The sequence below is a fragment of the Schistocerca cancellata genome, chromosome 5, assembly GCF_023864275.1.
Source record: "Schistocerca cancellata isolate TAMUIC-IGC-003103 chromosome 5, iqSchCanc2.1, whole genome shotgun sequence".
NCBI lineage: Eukaryota > Metazoa > Arthropoda > Insecta > Orthoptera > Acrididae > Schistocerca > Schistocerca cancellata.
Genome location: NC_064630.1, coordinates 525,017,527 through 525,038,135, shown reverse-complemented (window position 1 = coordinate 525,038,135; position 20,609 = coordinate 525,017,527). Strand labels below are relative to the sequence as shown.

The 20,609-nt window shown below is 42.2% G+C and overlaps 1 protein-coding gene across 1 annotated transcript in view; it reads left to right on the top strand.

Moving 5' to 3' along the window:
* The first annotated feature begins 339 nt into the window (after positions 1-339).
* Positions 340-20,609, top strand: part of LOC126188655 (cilia- and flagella-associated protein 99-like) — an 80,309-nt gene continuing 60,039 nt past the window's right edge. The window contains exons 1-3 of the mRNA XM_049930258.1: positions 340-456; positions 8,005-8,093; positions 19,465-19,669. Of these exons, the coding sequence (XP_049786215.1) occupies positions 448-456; positions 8,005-8,093; positions 19,465-19,669 (303 nt within the window). The 5' untranslated portion in view covers positions 340-447. The remainder of the gene's footprint in view (positions 457-8,004; positions 8,094-19,464; positions 19,670-20,609) is intronic.

Here is a 20,609-nt window from a genome sequence, read left to right as displayed (position 1 = left end):
GCTTATGAGCAGCCGCTCTACCATGAAATCCAAGTTTTCTCACCTCCCGGCTAATTGTCATAGTACTTGCAGTGGATCCTGATGCAGTTTGGAATTCCTGTGTGATGATCTGGATAGATGTCTGCCTGTTACATATCACGACCCTCTTCAATTGTCGGCGGTCTCTGTCAGTCAACAGACGAGGTCGGCCTGTACGCTTTTGTGCTGTACGTGTCCCTTCATGTTTCCACTTCACTATCACATCAGAAACAGTGGACCTAGGGATGTTTAGGAGTATGGAAATCTCAAGTGCAGACGTATGACACAAGTGACACCTAATCACCTGACCACGTTCGAAGCCTGTGAGTTCCGCGGAGCGCCCCATTCTGTTATCTCACGGCGTCTAATGACTACTGAGGTCGCTGATGCAGAGTACCTGGCAATAGGTGGCAGCACAATGCACCAAATATGAATAAGGTATTTTGGGGGGGGGGGGGGGTGCAGTATATCAATAACATGCAATCTAATTTTTCTTTGCAGAGGTTTTGAATAACGTCAGCCGCATTTGGGCATTGAAATGTATCAGTGGTAACAGGTGAAACTCTGTGCCGGACCAGGACTCGAACCTGGATATCCTAATAATATCCATGGTCACCCGGGAACGCTTTCCATCCGACCCAAATTCCCGGCCTGTCGCACACTCCAAGCCTGATCTCTTGCAGGAATTAGAAATGGTGAGTGTGGGTTTCACGGCTTGGTGACGCTACGCTAGTGATGTGTGACAGGCTGGAAGTTTGGGTCGGATGGAAAGCGTGACCGAATCACCGTGGCGGTTCAGGCGACTACCCGCGTTTTTTAGGATATCCGGGTTCGAGTCGTGGTCCGGCACAGGTTTTCACCTGTTACCACTGATACATTTCAATGCCCAAATGCGGCTGACCTCATTCAAAACCTTTGCAAAGAAAAATTCGTAGTGGTTCATCTCGACAAAGATTGTATGGCAATCCGAGAACTGAAAAAATAGGAAAAGCACAGTTCCAACATTTCAAAACATATGCATTTATTTGCTTCAGAAAATTATATTTACAAAGACATCAAATGATACTTAGAAGGCAGTAAATAGCATCCTTTCACACTATCATTTTTCTCTTGTGTTGTTTTTAAATGTTAAAAAACATCGTAAATTATTTCTTTCGTTCAATAGATCTGACTGTTTCACTGTTGAAACAATATTCATTAAAAATGTTGTATGTGTTTTCGTTCTTATTTGTGAATACTGTAAGATTTTTCTCCGTCCAGGCATTATACCATTTCTATGTGTCATCTTTTGAATGTGTTGTGAAAAAAAACAACAAAATAAAGATTAAGAAGACATGTAAGCATTAAGAAGACACAAAAGCACAAAACGCCTTACCATATCAGCAGTGATCTGAGCGAGAATTGATTCACTTCCGATGTTCGCAGACGATGCCACAATCCCTTGTCTCTGCACATGCGCAGTCTCCAACATACTCAAGAATTTAGAACTCCACGCTCACCACAGTCAGTTGATCTTTGACGTCACTATGGCCGTGTTTGGCTCCTGATTTACATGCAAAAACATGTGACGCGCCCTCACAACGAATAGCCGATAATGGCGAGAAAGTCGTTCATGTAAAACGGGCATTAGCTAACGTGCGACGATATGTCCATTGCTACTATGTACTCGTAGGCAGAAACATACTACAACGGTTTTATTTATTAGTGAGGTTATAACATTCCCACTACGAAATTAGCACTTTTTCCACGGTAGTCACCCTATTTGCACTGAAACTGCAGTCCGTGTGGGGATTACAGTTATCTCTTAATGCGTCGGAAAATATAGCGAAATTCTGTAAATTGTCATCACTCCAAATAGTTACTCCAGCGCAATGAAATGCGAGATGTCAGACCTTGATCGGGTGCTGTTGCCTGAAATGGACTCCTGCTATATAGACCTATATCTCTAACGTCAATCAGTTGTAGAATTTTGAAACATGTATTATGTTCGAGTATAATGACTTTTCTGGAGAATAGAAATCTACTCTGTAGAAATCAGCAAGGGGTTTCGAAAAAGACGATCGTGTGAAACCCAGCTCGCGCTTTTCGTCAACGGGACTCAGAGGGCCATAGACACGGGTTCCCAGGTAGATGCCGTGTTTCTTGACTTCCGCAAGGCGTTTGATACAGTTCCCCACAGTCGTTTAATGAACAAAGTTAGGCATATGGACTATCAGACCAATTGTGTGATTGGATTTAAGAGTTCCTAGATAACAGAACGGAACATGTCATTCTCAATGGAGAGAAGTCTTCCGAAGTAAGAGTGATTTCAGGTGTGCGGCAGGTGAGTGTCGTGGGACCGTTGCTATTCACAATATATATAAATGACCTTGTGGATAACATCGGAAGTTCACTTAGGCTTTTTGCGGATGATTCTGTAGTATATCGAGAGGTTGTAACAATGGAAAATTGCACTGAAATGCAGGAGGATCTGCAACGAATTGACGCATGGTGCAGGGAATGACAATTGAATCTCAATGTAGACAAGTGTAATGTGCTGCGAATACATAGGCAGAAAGATCCTTTATCATTTAGGTACATATAGCAGGTCACCAACTGGAAGCAGTTAATTCCATAAACTATCTGGGAGTAGGCATTAAGAGTGATTTAAAATGGAATGACCATATAAAATTAATCGTCGGTAAAGCAGATGCTAGACCGAGATTCATTGGAAGAATCCGTACCATATAGGGTTGATAGAGGACGTAGAGAAGATCCAATGGCGAGCAGTGTGGGATCCGTACCAGATAGGGTTGATAGAAGAGATAGAGATCCAACGGAGAGCTGTGCGCTTCGTTACAGGATCATTTAGTAATGGCGAAAGCGTTACGGAGATGATAGATAAACTCCAGTGGAAAACTCTGCAAGAGAGACGCTCAGTAGCTCAGTAGGGGCTTTTGTTGAAGTTTCGAGAACATACATTCACTGAGGAGTCAAGCGGTATATTGCCCCCCCCCCCCCTACGTATATCTCGCGAAGAGACCATGAGGATAAAAGGAGAAAATCAGAGAGATTAGAGCCCACACAGAGGCATACCGACAATCTTTCTTTCCACGAACAATACGAGACTGGAATAGAAGGGAGAACCGATAGAGGACTCAAGGTACCCTCCGCCACACACCGTCAGGTGGCTTGCGGAGTATCGATGCCGATGTAGATGTAGATATAAGTGACACAGATATTTAGGCTCTGCGAGGCTGTTGACTGACACAGTCGTGACTGAAAAAAGATGTCAGTTATTTTGTACATAAAGTTAACGTTGGTTAAAGTAACAGTAACAGTAATGATAAAAACGTGTGCTCACATCTGTAGGAGACCTATAAATTCACATGCAAAAATGATACACACATATTAGTAATTTATTCTTCATACACTAATGAACAATAGATAACACTTTCCTAGCTCTCTAAGTCCAGGGATTATTGTCAGATTGTAAGATTTTTCGGGGAGATACCAAAGATTTAGAAATATCAGGATTCTTTTTTCTTCTTTTTTTAACTTCGGATAAGGCTCCGATACAGATACTTAGACAAAACTTCCGGCTAATGTAATGAATGGCAGCTTACACTAAATGTAGAGAAATGTAAGTTAATATTACTGAGAAAGCAAAAAAGATCAGTGTTGTGTCTAGACAAGACAGTCTAGACACAGGGTGAGGTTACCGAAAGGGCACGCGTCAACTCACGCCGACTGGCGTGAAGTCTGGAACAGGATAAGTAATGAATGCTAATAAGAAAAGTACGTATCTAAGTTAATACTTATCTTTATTCCATCATTGTGGTACATCGCTATTGACGATACAAATTAGACTCTCTCCAGATAGGGTTAATGGCGCCTTGCTAGGTCGTAGTCATGGACTTAGCTGAAGGCTATTCTAACTGTCTCTTTGCAAATGAGAGAAAGGCTTCGTACGTGTAGTCGCTAGCAAAGTCGTCGTACAACTGGGGCGAGTGCTAGTCCGCCTTTCTACACCTGCCATGTGGTGGCGCTAGGTCTGCGATTACTGACAGTGGCGACACGCGGGTCCGACATGTACTAATGGACCGCGGCCGATTTAAAGCTACCACCTAGCAAGTGTGGTGTCTGGCGATGACACCACAATCAGGTAATGTTTTTTATACAGCATTAGTAGGATATTCCGTGATACAGTCATGTCGAGTAAATATCTCTGCATGGCGTTGCGTAGTGATATGAAATGGAACGAGCGCTTAAGGACGGTAGTGGCGAAGGGGAATGGTCGACTTCGCTTTATTGGGAGAATTTGAGGAAGGTGTGGTTCATCCGTAAAGGAGACTGTGTACAGAACACTAGTACGGCCAATTCTTGAGTACTGCTCGAGTGTTTGGGATCCCCACCAGGGCGGACTAAAGGACGACATGGAAGCAATACAAAGGTGGGGTGCTGGATTTGTTACCCGTGGTTTCCGCCAACGCTTGAGATACTTCGTGAATTCAAATGGGAATCCCTGGAGGGAGGACGATGTTCTTTTCGTGTAACTCCACTGGGAAAAGTTAGAAAACCGGCCTTTGATGCTGACTGCAGAATGAGTCTAGTCCAAAGCAACGTAAATTTCGCGTACGGATCATGAAGATAAGAAAAATTGGGACTTGTACAAAGGCGTATAAGCAGTCTTTTTCTTCCGCTCTACTTGCGAATGGGACAGGAAAGGAAGTGATCTTTTGTCACACACCTTAGGGTGGCTTGCGGAGTATATACGTAGATGTAGAATCTCTTGTGCGGTGTCTTTTGTGACAGGTTTCTTGTGAATTTTAGGTGGATAATGAAATCAGACTTGTGACGAAATCTCTCATCCAGGGCATGGTCACTCTTATCTAACAAAGAGACTATTGGATTTTCACTTGGTACGAATGAGTCTGAAAGCACTGATGATGCAAATGAGACTTGTAGAATTAACAGTTCGGAGTTGCAGATGAGAACAGATAGAAGAGGGTGGCACTGACGTTGCTGCACGCTGTTTAAGTAGTGTTGGAGTTGACAGTGGAGCTGCAACGGAGGTTAGATTATCTGCAGAAGAAACAGCTGAGCAGTTTATTAATTGTGAAGATTCATGGTAAAAGAACTGGGGGCGACTTTCTAATAGTGGTGTACGTGGGCAGAAAGGGAGCGTATAAAGGGTAGGCTGAGAAGCACCATGTAGTTCTCGTAGGTGACAGCTGGTCGTGATAGTCGGCGGTTCTTCTCTGGTTGTAGCGACTTCTTGTGATGGATAATGCGAAGAGTGGTGGGAAGATGAGAAATTACAGTGCTAAAACAAAATATGGCGCACACGAGGGTGGCGGCGAATAATGGAGATGTCCCGTGGGGGAGGCTTACTTAAGACAACGGATGAGGAGTAATGACAAAGGCGGCACGAAGTGTGTAACCAACAACGACGGATGACGACATTATCTGGGTGACGCATATGATACAAGTGCAGCAGAACGTTGGCTGTACATGAATCGGCGTCTCGCACAGAGCTTCATTCAGGAATACGGTATAACCATGGGAGAAGCTAAAAGTAAACGCTTCTGTAATAGATGAAGGGTTCTGCCTCTCATAAGGCAAGCTGAGGACTATTATTGTTTACAGTGTTCAGCAAAATTTACCCTCTTTGAAAGAGTAGTCTCATTTCTCAAAACTAAGTGAAGATAATTTCTGTTAATGGAAGGAATAAAAATATAAGGAAACAGATGCCCCATGGATTAGAGAGCAGAGAAGATAGCCCTCCTGAATGGCAGGCCTAGACCTAGGGATTGCAATTCAGGGTGAAAGGATATAAATGATAAGATTCGCTGATGTCATTGCTAGTCTCATTGAAAGTGAAGAATAATTGCAGGATCCATTGAACGGAATGAACAGTCTAATGAGTAAAGAATAAGGATTTAGAGTAAATCGAAGAAAGAGAAAAGTATTAAGAAGTAGCAGAAATAAGAAGAGTGTGACACTTAATATCAAAGTAGGTGGTCACAAAGAAGACGAATTTAAGAAATTCTGCTAGCTTGGAAGCAAAATAACTCATGACGGATGGCCAAGGAGGACATAAATAGCAGAACAGCAGAGGCAAAGAGGGCTTTCCTGGTCAATAGCATCCTATCGGCGTCAAACACAGGCTTTAATTTGGGAAAGAAATTTATGATAATGCACTTTTGGAGCACCGTATACTAAGGCAGTGAATCATGGAGAGAGGAAAAACCGGAACAGGACAGAATGGAAGCATCTGAGATGCAGTGTTACAAAAGAATGTTGAAAATTAGGTGCCTGAAAAGATAAAGAATGAGGAGCTTCTTCGCAGAATCGACTAGGAAAGGAATACAAGCAAACACTGAAAGAAAAAGGGACAGGATGATTGGACAACATTTTAGACATCACGGAATAACCTCCATCGTACTAGCGTTAGCTGTAGAAGGTAAGAACTGTAGGGGAAGACAGAGATTGGAATTCATCCAGCAAATATTTGAGGATGTAGATTGCAATTGGTATTCTGAGATGAAAACGTTGGCATAGGAGAGGGATTCGTGGCAGGCTGCATCAAACCAGTCGGAAGACTGCTAACGAAAAAAAAATTAGTTTACAATTGAAGTAGACTAAGAAAAAAAATGACGAGAGCAACGGATATGCGATCTACGCTCAAGTAAGCATTAGAACTGAGAGTATAATACAGAACAAGAGAAGATACTGCAAAATAAATGTTAGAATTCTGTTGTCGAGGAAGCAGGACTACACAGATCATTTAAGCAAGAAAGATGTAGGCAGCAGGTTTTTACTGTTGAAGAAAGTTTGCTCAAGCAGAACCAATCTACTAGTGTCAAGCATTGAGTTGGAATTGACACAGCAGATTCTGCAAATGCATGTTTGAGGCTCAAATAGTACATCCATAAAAATGAGCGAAATAGTGGAGTCGTTAACACACTGAACTCGCGTTTGAGAGAACTGAGGTTAAACAATACGTCCAGTCATACTTAAATCACTTAGGGCAAATTACAACAGGGTTCTTTTAAAAAGATGATGCTGATTTCCTGTCCCATCAGTGAACCGGTTAACATTAATTTTACTTTCTTTTTTGTATGTAAAAGTTATACAGTATGAAAACTGGGAAGGAAGAGTAAGAAATTAGAAGCATTTGAAGTACGTCGCCACACGAGAAATTAAAACCATTGGAGCAGCTAATGTAATGACACAAAGGTACTAGACAGAATATCGGAAGGGAATTTCGTAAGTTAATTCGTTTTATGTTCAATGGATTATTTGTACAATTAACTTCAGTGATGTGGTACTAGTTATAGGTTTGAACAAAACTTACAGTAGAAGGTGGAATTACTGACATTCGTCAACATTTTCAGAAATAGTTAATGTAGCAAAGGGAAAGAATTATAGAGGAAAGCCTTCTTGAGGTATGTAGAAATTTACTGTGGATACTTGCTTATCTTGTATAGAGGGATGTCGCGATCAACATAGAATAGAAAACAAGCAGTTGTTCAGGACTTCTGTTCTTTTAGATATTAATGAAGCCGCATTAAATGACTTTTAAATGAATTCTGTTGACATAGAGATCTATGTACACTACGCTTAACAACACAGAATGAGCGCTAAGATGATACAGAGAATTAGGAAAAAAGATATTTATGGGCTAGTATGCATTCTGATGAGTTCTAAGTAGAAGGTCCGACCCAGCTTCAAAACGGGACACTGTAACAAGAAATAACGTACACCGTGTGTTGCCTCCATGGGAGCTACGGAACCTATAAGTCACAGAACAATGTCAAGGATTCACAAATCATTGCACTTATTTCAGATACTCGTGTTTTTAAAAATCACTGAACTGAACATTTATCCAGTCTACTGATAGTGAATGCTGGTCTTATACAAATTATTATCACAATAAAAGCACGCGATGAAGAGGAATGTATTACTTGACAGTCAATACTAAAGTGACTCCTTCTGTTACAGCCAGCAAGCTTTCCAGTGAAGATGAACGCTGCAACCATACTGCGTGAGGGAGCACGATTCCTCAGGGACGAAGAACAACAAATACAAAGGTAGTACTGCATTTACAGTTACCATTCATTAGTTTAACAACCACATTCTTTATGATAAAAATGGTGTATAGATTGGTATTTCGCAAATTTGTGACACAGCCAAAAGTTGGGCACAATATACCGACCTAAATGAAAACAGGAAGTTTCTGTTACACAAACAAGAGTTACTGAAAAGAAGCACGTAACTGAGTAACCTAAACAGAAAACCCATACACAGTCATTTAGGGGCGTATCAAGGACATAATAATGTCAGTTGATTTACTCTATGACTTGCTGTGATGACATGGTAATCACAATGTCATTTATTCCAGTTTCAGTCAAGTTTGGTTTTCTTACTTCCGCTTTATGCGCCTCTTTCGAAATTCGTTTTACGTTTATTAAATATGCCAAAAAATGCACTATGAGCAAGGGTTTATTGGTCACTGGGCGTCACCTATACTGGAATGTATACCATCGTCCACATCAATTCAACTGCTGCAGAACTCACTAAGACGTACATAACTTGACAATGGGAGTCCTTCAGAACCACTTTTAAACAACAATTTGAGTAGTGTAGGTATGAGAGAATGAGGACAGATAACGACATTACCTCAAGGTCACGATGCAGCATGATATCCCACCCTTGCATCTGGGCCACTTTTGTCTGATATATTCAATGTCAGGATGTTACCTGATACCTTTCACGTATCCCCCCTTCCACTGCCCATGCCTGTCGGGCAGTTGTGTTGCATAGCAATGGTGGGATAATGAAGAAGGCTCATCCCCTTTGAGAGTTCTGGGACAGAAGACAGAATCATCATCCTCCTCCTTCCCCTTCCCCTCCCCCAATGATCTGAACCAATAAGAAGACATTAAAATGGTAGGAAACGCTTGTCATCCTTCCCTTAGACCTGTTATTACTAGTCCAATTGATTCAGTTTTATCATTCATGGGCTGGGCACCGTAGTGAAGGAATCACCAACAGCAGAGTTATCCTACTTAAAAATGGCGATAATATTACCATAATTTATAATATTTTTTAATTTAATCGTATGGCTAGGGCCCCCTGTCGGGAAGATCGTTCGCCGGGTGCCGATCTTTCAATTTGACGCCACTTTGGCGACCTGCAGTCGATGAGGATGATAGGATGATGATGAGGACAGCACAGCACTCAGTCCCCAGGCGGAGAAAATTCCCCGACCCAGTCGGGAATGGAACCCGGGCCCAGAGGATTGACAATCCGTCACGCTGACCATTCAGTTACCGGGGACAGACATTTATAACGTAAGGCAGTTTGACATTGCAGTGTGTGACTGGGTCATGGCTGAATTTCAATACTTTAATGACATTATTTTGGCATATTCTACAAAATGGGGTGAAATATTAACATAATTTATGGTGTAAGACAATTTGACATTACAGTGTGTGAATGGGGAACTGCTGAAATACTGTAAATCAATGAAATCTTGACTTTTCTGTAAGTACTCAAAAGCAAGACCACCTTCGACTGATGTTTACAACTTTAGACCGATTTTCTCCCTCTTTTCAAGATCTTTAACGGAAGACATTTGTAAATATAGGTCTGAACAATTACCACAGCGTTATATTTAAACAAATTACATTGAAATCCCCATTAAACAATTTCCACAAAGCATTATTTAATAACAAAAACGTTCTTGCTATGCACCATATGCAAGCACCGCATCCCTCCATTGCTATTTGCAGTCGATTTTCTCTCAGTATTCCAAAGACACACATGTAAATACAGGACTGAACGATTAGCACAATGCGATATCTTTTTTTTAAAAAAAATACACTGATTTCCCACAGTAAACAAACAGTATATACACATCAAGTCTATAAGGAACATTCTTCTGCATTATTAATATGTTAAAAAACAGTGATGTCACTAAAAGGCGGCATTAGATGAGTATAGGTTTATAGTAGACTTGTAAATGACCACACAAAAATCCGAGTATGTAAACACATAACACATTGCTAAATTTACAATGTAAACAATTAACATCACTACTAGCATTAAATAGGAATGGGATAGAGGAAATGTACATTATTTAAAACAAATTAAAAATGTGATGTGTAGATGCATGTGTCATCATATCTGTGGGCAACGATGAATCCACAGATTGCTGGCTCAGAGACTAGTGCCGTCGCTGCACTCTCAAGCTAAGTACTGGCATGACCATTAGCTAAGCACCAGACGCCCCTCTGCCACGTATATATATATATATCATAACCACTTCCAGTCAGGCACAGAGAGAGAGAGAGGGAGAGAGAGAGATCCGGCCATCCATGTATCACATGTCTTGGCTGCCAATGACAGTCAATCAATGCCTACACAACTAATAGACGAGAGGGAGTGAGATGGAGAATAGTTGCTTTGTCCCACCTGAGAAGGGTGACTGTCATGATTCTGGGCGCACCTCCAGCTATGATAAGACCAATAATCTGTATCTTTATGAGGCAGTGAGCAAAGGAAAATGTAGTCAGTATTAACTTCCCTACTACCTTTCACTACTCATCCCTCTAGTAACTGAGAGTATTTCCAGTAATTAGTCATTATTGAAATCATTACATCACAATTGTGCAGTGATCTACCATTGTACAAAACACGGACAATCATAGAGCAAACCTTGACCAACACGAGCTCCGAAGTAAAGTTCTGTGAGGAACTATCAGAGCCCTTCAAAATTCGCACAGGTGTCCGACAGGGCGATGGCCTCTCACCTCTCCTTTTCAATCTAGTGTTAGATAAGGTAATAAAAGAATGGGAAATATCACAACAGGGGATAAACTTAGGAAACCTACAGTTTAAATGCCTGGCCCTTGCAGACGATTTGGCGATTGTCACGAAAGGTATACACGAAACAGAAGAAGCTATTGAAAAACTACACGAAATCGCTTCCAAAACCGGACTACAGATCTCTTACGAAAAGACACAGTTTATGAACACAAAGAAACTCTCATCCCTGAACACAAAGTACGGCACGATTTACAAAACGGCAAACTTCAAATACCTCGGTGAAACACTGCAAATGAACGGACATAACAGAGACTCAAACGAAGAAAGAAATACTAAACTGGACAAGGCATACAAAGTAGTGCGGAGTCATTACAACAAAAAGTCTATCTCACAAAAAGCCAAATTACGTCACTACGACAAGGTGGTGCTCCCCGAAGCACTGTATGCAGCAGAGACCACACTAATCCTAGGGCATATACGTATCAGACAGCTAGAAAAAGTAGAACGGAAAATACTTAGGAAAATATTTGGCACAACTAACGGCAATGGAATATAGATAAAGGAACCTACAGAGGAACTGTACAAACTCACGGAGACAATCACAGAAATGATTAGAAAACGCAGACTACAATTGTATGGACACCTCTACAGAATGCCATCACACAGACTGACCAAACAGATCTTTCATTGGGTAACCACTAGAAACAACAAATGGGTGGCAGAGGTAAAAAACGACCTGAACCAACTCAACTTCACACCAGGCACAATAAACGAAAGAATAAAATTCAGAAACATCTTTAAGAAAAGTAAACCACTTGAGATACACTGTCACAAACGAACAGGCGTAAAATGGACCGATGAACGCAAACAAGATCACAGCCTGAAGATGAATGAAATATGGGCAGCCAGAAAGGCAACCAAGATGAAGCCGAAGTCACGATGCTGACAAGAAGCATGGACAGAGGACCGGAAACAGAAACACATCGAGCGAATGAGGGAAATTTGGGCAGCAAGGAAGGCAGAAAAAGGAATGTGTGTATATATATATATATATATATACACTCCTGGAAATTGAAATAATAACACCGTGAATTCATTGTCCCAGGAAGGGGAAACTTTATTGACACATTCCTGGGGTCAGATACATCACATGATCACACTGACAGAACCACAGGCACATAGACACAGGCAACAGAGCATGCACAATGTCGGCACTAGTACAGTGTATATCCACCTTTCGCAGCAATGCAGGCTGCTATTCTCCCATGGAGACGATCGTAGAGATGCTGGATGTAGTCCTGTGGAACGGCTTGCCATGCCATTTCCACCTGGCGCCTCAGTTGGACCAGCGTTCGTGCTGGACGTGCAGACCGCGTGAGACGACGCTTCATCCAGTCCCAAACATGCTCAATGGTGGACAGATCCGGAGATCTTGCTGGCCAGGGTAGTTGACTTACACCTTCTCGAGCACGTTGGGTGGCACGGGATACATGCGGACGTGCATTGTCCTGTTGGAACAGCAAGTTCCCTTGCCGGTCTAGGAATGGTAGAACGATGGGTTCGATGACGGTTTGGATGTACCGTGCACTATTCAGTGTCCCCTCGACGATCACCAGTGGTGTACGGCCAATGTAGGAGATCGCTCCCCACACCATGATGCCGGGTGTTGGCCCTGTGTGCCTCGGTCGTATTCAGTCCTGATTGTGGCGCTCACCTGCACGGCGCCAAACACGCATACGACCATCATTGGCACCAAGGCAGAAGCGACTCTCATCGCTGAAGACGACACGTCTCCATTCGTCCCTCCATTCACGCCTGTCGCGACACCACTGGAGGCGGGCTGCACGATGTTGGGGCGCGAGCGGAAGACGGCCTAACGGTGTGCGGGACCGTAGCCCAGCTTCATGGAGACGGTTGCGAATGGTCCTCGCCGATACCCCAGGAGCAACAGTGTCCCTAATTTGCTGGGAAGTGGCGGTGCGGTCCCCTACGGCACTGCGTAGGATCCTACGGTCTTGGCGTGCATCCGTGCGTCGCTGCGGTCCGGTCCCAGGTCGACGGGCACGTGCACCTTCCGCCGACCACTGGCGACAACATCGATGTACTGTGGAGACCTCACGCCCCACGTGTTGAGCAATTCGGCGGTACTTCCACCCGGCCTCCCGCATGCCCACTATACGCCCTCGCTCAAAGTCCGTCAACTGCACATACGGTTCACGTCCACGCTGTCGCGGCATGCTACCAGTGTTAAAGACTGCGATGGAGCTCCGTATGCCACGGCAAACTGGCTGACACTGACGGCGGCGGTGCACAAATGCTGCGCAGCTAGCGCCATTCGACGGCCAACACCGCGGTTCCTGGTGTGTCCGCTGTGCCGTGCGTGTGATCATTGCTTGTACAGCCCTGTCGCAGTGTCCGGAGCAAGTGTGGTGGGTCTGACACACCGGTGTCAATGTGTTCTTTTTTCCATTTCCAGGAGTGTATATATATATATATATATATATTCTTGTATAGGATGCTGGAAATGCTTTGATGTCCATATACATCAATTTCTTGGTCTTTATTTCGTTAATACACGTTGACAACAAGCTCACTGATTTAAATTTTATTCATTTCCATAGATCTGTGATTTTGTGGTAACCTACTGCTTGCTGCATAGATGTGCAAAACATACCACAGTGCTTGGAGTATGGATGACTTGTCAATTTTATTTTGTGGCGATGCAGTGATGTCGAGATAAGATCATTTATAAATTCGACAGCTGAGACCTGGCTATACAATATCGATGCGCGTTATAACACTTTAACAAGCCATTAAATTGATAAAAAAAAGTTTTCTCAGCTAAAATGTAGCATTATGTATAATATCTATATCATCTCTGTTAAAAGTCTCTTCCTAGTTTATAGTTATATAATTAAAACTATGTATAGACAGAGAATTAACCTATTAGACAAGCCGGCCGGTGTGGCCGTGCGGTTCTAGGCGCTTCAGTTTGGATCCGTGTGACCGCTACGGTCGCAGGTTCGAGTCCTGCCTCCGGCATGGATGTGTGTGATGTCCTTAGGTTAGTTAGGTTTAAGGAGTTCTAAGTTCTAGGGGACTGATGACCACAGATGTTAAGTCCTATAGTGCTCAGAGCCATTTGAACCATTTTTTTATTAGACAAATTGCAGAATAATGGTAGTGCCACACACATGATTTACACTCGAAACCTTCCATGGGGAATGGTTCAAGTTTGCACAAGACATTGGTTCCTTTTTAGATATTATCCATCACAAAATACAATTTTGATGCATGGCACATCACTTTAACAAGGTCCTGGATTGAGAAGAAGTTTGTTTCTCCAGATTTAATATAACACTTATGTATAACACCTTTGACGTCTATGTTGGAATATGTGTTAACAAAGATCATCTACACTATATCTGTCAGTCTCATTTGTTTAGTACACTGACCTACAAGGTGGATTATATATGGCTGTACGTCCCCCTTTTTTGACAGAGTATTGCTGTGTCGTACTGCAACATGCTACTACCGAATGTTCCATTAAAACTACAGTCTTCTAAATCATGAAAGTCCCCTACTGATTTTTAACTTTTATTATTACCTCATGACGAATAACGAGTGTTCTAGCTGATCAATTGAATCAGATGTGCAACATAGATTTCCAGGAAAGAGACTGGACTAAAACACACCTGCCAGTCTTCTTTTTTTTAGCTAGAGTGTTGCTGTGTGGAGCACTATCTTGCCATTAACGAATGTTCTATTAAAACTTCAATCTTCTAAGGCGTATACAATCACTCCTCATCCTGAAATGCAATTTGCTTATGACTAATAACCAGTACTCCAGCAGATCAATAGAATCATATGAGTAATATAGATTTTCACCAAGAGATAAGTCTAAAATACATACATACAAGAATATATGCACTCTTACTGCTTACCCTGCCAGGTTTCTTTAGCATCCAGTAGCGATTAGAATTCCCCCATCAAAAGAGAATATACGAAGTGTCTGCAAAATCTCTTCTTCCTGTTCTTCGAAATGACCACCCAGGAAAAAAATAATGCGTCAACACACAATGCTAACTGAAAAATCCAACTGTTACACACTAAAACACACATAGATTTTGGTGGAGTTGAGGTAATGGCTTACCATAGAAACAATGACATGTGCATCTCCACATTGCAGTTTCACTTTGTTTTAAACAATTTACTTTTCGTTTACCATTCCTATCCAATACTGTGCTTGTAGATGGTCTGTTGCAGGCGTGCATTTGTTGTTAAATAATGCTTTGCAGAAACTGTGTAACGGCGATATCAGCTTATTCTGTTTAAAAATCACAGTGTGGTAGTTTTCAGTCCCATATTTATACACCTCTTTGATATATGACGTAGAAATGTGGGGTAAAATCGCTCGAAAATTTTAAATATAAATGGGATGTGGCCATGCTTTAGAGCGCTTATAGGAAATGTCAAGACATCATTAATTTTTTGAGTAGGATAACTCTGATGCTGATGATCCTTTCACAGTGATGGCCAGTCTTGAATGACAAAACTCGCTCAGTTGGATCAGTAGTAAAAGGGTGGACTTCTCCCACCATTTAATAACTTGCTGTTGGTCTGGATGGGTGAGGTGAGGAGGGGGAGAGGGAGGGCAATACTGTCTTATTTCGTTGTCTGTCCCAGTACTCTCGCAGTCGATTTGTGACCTTCTTTTTCCCGCCATTTTTATGTCATGCAATTACCACACAGGCGTGGCTGGTGGAAGGGGGGGGGGGGAGGGGACATGTGGCATGTATAAGGTTACTTCCTGACCTTGACTGTATCACAAACAAGTGCCCCAGAGCCATGAGTGGTATCAGGTTACACTGTGACCTTGGGATAAGATTGTTATTTGTCTTCATTCTCTCAAATCTCCAGTACTTAGTAGTACATTGTTCCATTGCCTTTCCTTCTTGAACTGTAAACCACACATGAAATTTATCATACTTCGTGATTCCATTTTGGGAACTGGGAATGTAGTGTTTGGTTAAACAGTATGTGTCTCTGAAAAGAATGGTGAAATCCTGCACCCCCTGCACCATCGGTTTGTTGACAATAACGAAGTACTTGAGCAGTTTCAGCTGTACCTGGAGCTTGATTTCTAGAAAGAGAAGGAAAACGTGAGGTTCCGTTCCTGTCGACTTGAGGCTATTAAAGACAAAACTCTGTTTCAGAAGGGACAAAGCAACTTGTTAACTGAACGATTTGTAATCAGTACTTATATCCTACATTGATCATGTAACAAATTATACCTCACGATCTCCAAAGCATAATATGTTCAGAATGAGAGAGGCGCAATAGTACGAAACACAAACTGCTGAACTTCATATTGAAATGATTCTTTGCAAAGGAAAAGCAAAAAATACTGGCCTCATTCAACAGCTGTACTGTTGCGAAGGCGAATATGAGAGAGACTAAGTTCAGATGCAACTGCAGAGTAGTAGAAGCTGTTAATTTCCTGAAAGTTCTGCAGATCATTGGAGGCCCCTTCATGTTCTATACACGTCTTGTAACTAAATTAGCTTCATTTTTTGACATAATACGCCATGCATTCTGTAACAGTAAATGTGTTCACTATGACTGCAGAACATTACACATCGCACTTACCTGCAGCGAAGATTGTAGAACTCATCCATAGGAACCCTGTCACCTAATACTCATGTCTGACAGCAGCACAATTCTCTTACACCTTGCACTTAATATCAGCAGGCATCACGTGAAGAAAATGCATTTATTTAGTATACATTGCCAGCTTTATGACTGCATCGCGACAGGTTATTTAGGATGAAAATTCATCCACAGACAAGGAAGTCGTTTCAGTTATGCCTAAGAGAACATTGTAGGGCCTAAGTACATTAGATAATATGAATTGCAATTTAAATTTTTTTTGCAGATGCACCAGTTTTCAATGAAGAATCATCTACAAAAAGTAAAGAAATACCTACTCAAATCTTGAAAGGATATCTGCATAGCATATAACCAGCCAGCTAAATCCAAATAAAAACAAAGGCTTGAACTTGACAAAACATAAACATACTTGGGATTTGTAATACCAGATCTTATGAAATGAAAAATATTAATTAGGTCCAGTTACTTGTAAAGCAAGTGGTAAGCTACGATTGTTTCATAGCATTTTGGGAAATGAACATGTCTATGGAAGTTGTTGCCTGTCAAAAGTTTGTACAGTACATACTGCGTCGAATTCCTGTTAGGTGGAACTACCAAAGCACATCAGGCATGCACGAATACAAGAAATGGTTATAAGAATGAATATGGTCTTGTTTGACTCATGAGGATAGTCACAGAAAAGCTGACACATGTGAGCAGACAGATACATACAGGAAACCCAGGAGAGCTGTAGAAAAATACGGTTAGAAAATTCCAAGAACTGATTTAACTACACATACTTCTTAGTTGTATTCATTTTGTTTCGTTAAGTACAGTAAAAGTACAACTGTAGCAGTAAGATGTCACAAAAAGACATGTAATTAACCATTTCTAAAAAAATCGGAACACAACAAACTTTAATCATTTTCGTAAAGGAGGTATTTTTAAATTAGATTTTTCTCATTTTAAACAAAAATTGTACTACATAACTATACAGTGTAGGTATATTTTGTTGTGGTGAAATGTATGTTGTGGTTGACTGTAAAAAGCAGTGTAGGAAGAAAGGGTATAGCAGTTCTGCAGTCCATTGTTGGAAATGTGATGTGGTGGTAGGCGCAGAAGAGAGATGATCTACGGCAAGAGTCACATGCAGCTCATGAGCCATCCAGTGGTCACCATTCTTATATAGGGAAGCAGCATTCTGACTTCCATTTCTTTTCTACTCTGATCACGCATTACACATTCTGCGAAGTGTGATGTCGCAGTGTCTGTGTTGTTAATAAAAATAGTACAATGTTCCTCGTGACATGCATGCATATCCGACGGAACAGCCACTGGGGCGACTACAGCTGTAATGAAATACATGAAATGTATATGTTGCTGTGAACATGAACAACTATCAGCTGTATAAGGAAATATCGACAACGAAAACTTGTGTCAGACTGGGACGCTAACCCACATTTTCCAGTTCATTTATCACGAGAGGTCGCCATAACTGCTTTGGCCATCCGTGCATGACCCACGACCAAGCATGTATGTCCAAAGGAACATTGCATTGTTCTTCTTAACAACACAGGCACCGCAGTATTGTATTTATCTGCCGATACTGGGAGGGGGTGGGAGGAATTTCAATTAAAAGTCCTCAAAGTGTGTGAATTACATAATTTGTGTAGGAGGACAGGTTGTGACACAGGAACGACGACATTTGGAAGTTTGGGTCTGACTGAGTCGTGCACAGATATCCAGAGCGGTTAAGACGACCACTAGCGTAAAGTTGAAAATCTGGGTTCGAGTCCCAGTCTGGAGCAAATTTTCATCTTTGTCATTCCATTATACAGCTGATGGTTCTTAGTATTTGTTACTGTAAATGCTTTTCATGTATTCAGCAAAGTCATGTCAATATGGAGGGTGTTTGTATATCTTATACTGAAAAGATATTCTGATCATCACTAAACTGACACACAATATTTTTTTTAGCGCAACGCCATCTGACTTTCAATAATACCTACAAAAGAATGGCCCTGACTAACAATAACCTATGCCTTTCATGAATCACTTACCTCACAAAAATCTTTGTTTCCCGAACTACTGCAATACAGCGAGCGCCAATACTGCCAGCTAAATAAAAGATAGGCATAGTTAGCAAATGAAAGATTTTGATAGAGAACTAACAATGTATTTACCTTAATAGTGTATCTCTCTCCCCACATCCACCACTGCTGGTGGCTCGCCTCCAAATGGCCAACTCTACGTGCTGTTCACATCCAACTGCCCAACACTACACAAGTAAATATTCTAACAAAGAGTCCAAGCAGCTACAGACTGCACACAGCGCAGTCAGCGATTTTCATACAGAGCACTACGTGGCGTTACCAACATAACAACCTAAACAGCCTACGTACAATACATTCCTTGGTAGCTGATAGTTTACATGTAGTATCCTTAAAATTCTTATCGATTGCGACATACTGTAAAATGATGAACCAACGTTTCCTCCACTGCTGCAACTGTCATTCATGAGAGTACATATAAAAGCAGGAGAGAAGCTTTGATATTTGCATTCAAGCGCATTGCTGCTGTAGCGTGACAAACCTGGGTGAAGGCAGCTCGAAGAAGTGGCCAGTACATTGGTGTGCAGCCCAGGTGAATTTTATGTAATCTTAATGTTGCTGTGTAAGCCTAACGAACATACAGTGTGCACAATGGCTGTTACTATGTTGGTGTCTTCAACAAATAATAGGCACTTCCTCAGCTTGGAACTAATGCTAGCTGACACTTCTTGAGGTCATTTTTTCTATGGCTAGGCAGCTTGAGTGATGAACACAAGTAGCAGACACCTGTGGCAACAGTCTCAAATCAGCTCAGGTGAGCTGTACTTCACCTAGTACTAAGAGTGAGCCTGAATTTATCGGTCCCCCGCACATACTGATGTATCTGAAAGCCTTTAGCGAACGATGAGTCAGTGGGGTATGCTCGCGGCAGGCTGCGCGCCGTCGCGGCCGGTCTAGCGGATCCCGCAGAGGTGGAGCGCCTGCTGGCGGAGGAGGCGCGCTGCCTGATGGAACAGCAGCTGGCCGACATCGAGCGCAAACACCTGCAGGGGCTGCTGAGCCGCGAGGAGGCGGCGCTCGCCAGGCAGGCCGTGCTGCAGCGCAACCGCGAGGCCCACCAGCGCTGCCTACAGGAGGTCGGTACAGCTGCCATCGCCCTTCCCTCTGGTATGATCACGTCCTCTATCTTTTCCTGTTACATGATATTAATTTCACCTCTTCTACATCTACTTCAGGCTCTAAATGTCCACTCCTGGACATAGGCCTCCTGCAACGATTCTGGTGTTTATCTTTGCTTGGTTGTCTGGATCCAGCTTTTTCCTGCAAGTCCATGGATATCGTCCCTCTGTCTCACCAAAGGACGTCCAGTGCTCCTCTATGACTAACTTGGACGCCACTGTAACAGTCTTTTGGTCCATTTGTAGTTGTCCCTGGCCTCATGTTTTGCCCAGCATCATTTCAGTCTCGCTATTCGCTCGAAAACGCTATAGACCTCTGTTCTTCTCCTTATCGCTTCAGTCTTGGTCCTGTCTCTCAAACTCACGCCGAGTATTACTTTCTATGTACTACCCTTTCGTTTTGCACTGCTTGTTGCAAATGTCGTTGTTTTCAGTCCATATGTTTACAGAGTACGTAATCAAGTTTCTCGAAGGCCATCGAGAAGAGACCAGTTCCCTGGCTGATCTCTGCTGCCTGATTATCTTTTTCAAGTTGGCTTTTACATCTCAGATAAGTGCATCGTTTACTACATCCATAGCATGGTTTTTCATGGAGACTATAATAATAGCAGGGACCATAACTTGGTCATTTGAAGACTAATTTTGATGCCCACGGCTTGGGAATCATCTTTGAGTTCTGAGATCATTGTTAACAGTTCGTTTGTCATGGCTAAAGTAGGTGATATCATTTCCAAAATGAAGATGGTCGAAACATTTTCCATCTGTATTAAAACGTATTTTGTCTCTTGCACAGACACTTGAAGACCTTCTCCAGCGTCAAAGTCAATAATTTAGATGAGATTTATCTCTTCATCTGATGCCTCTTCCCACAGGAACCTTTCCAGTGATCTAGCTTTCC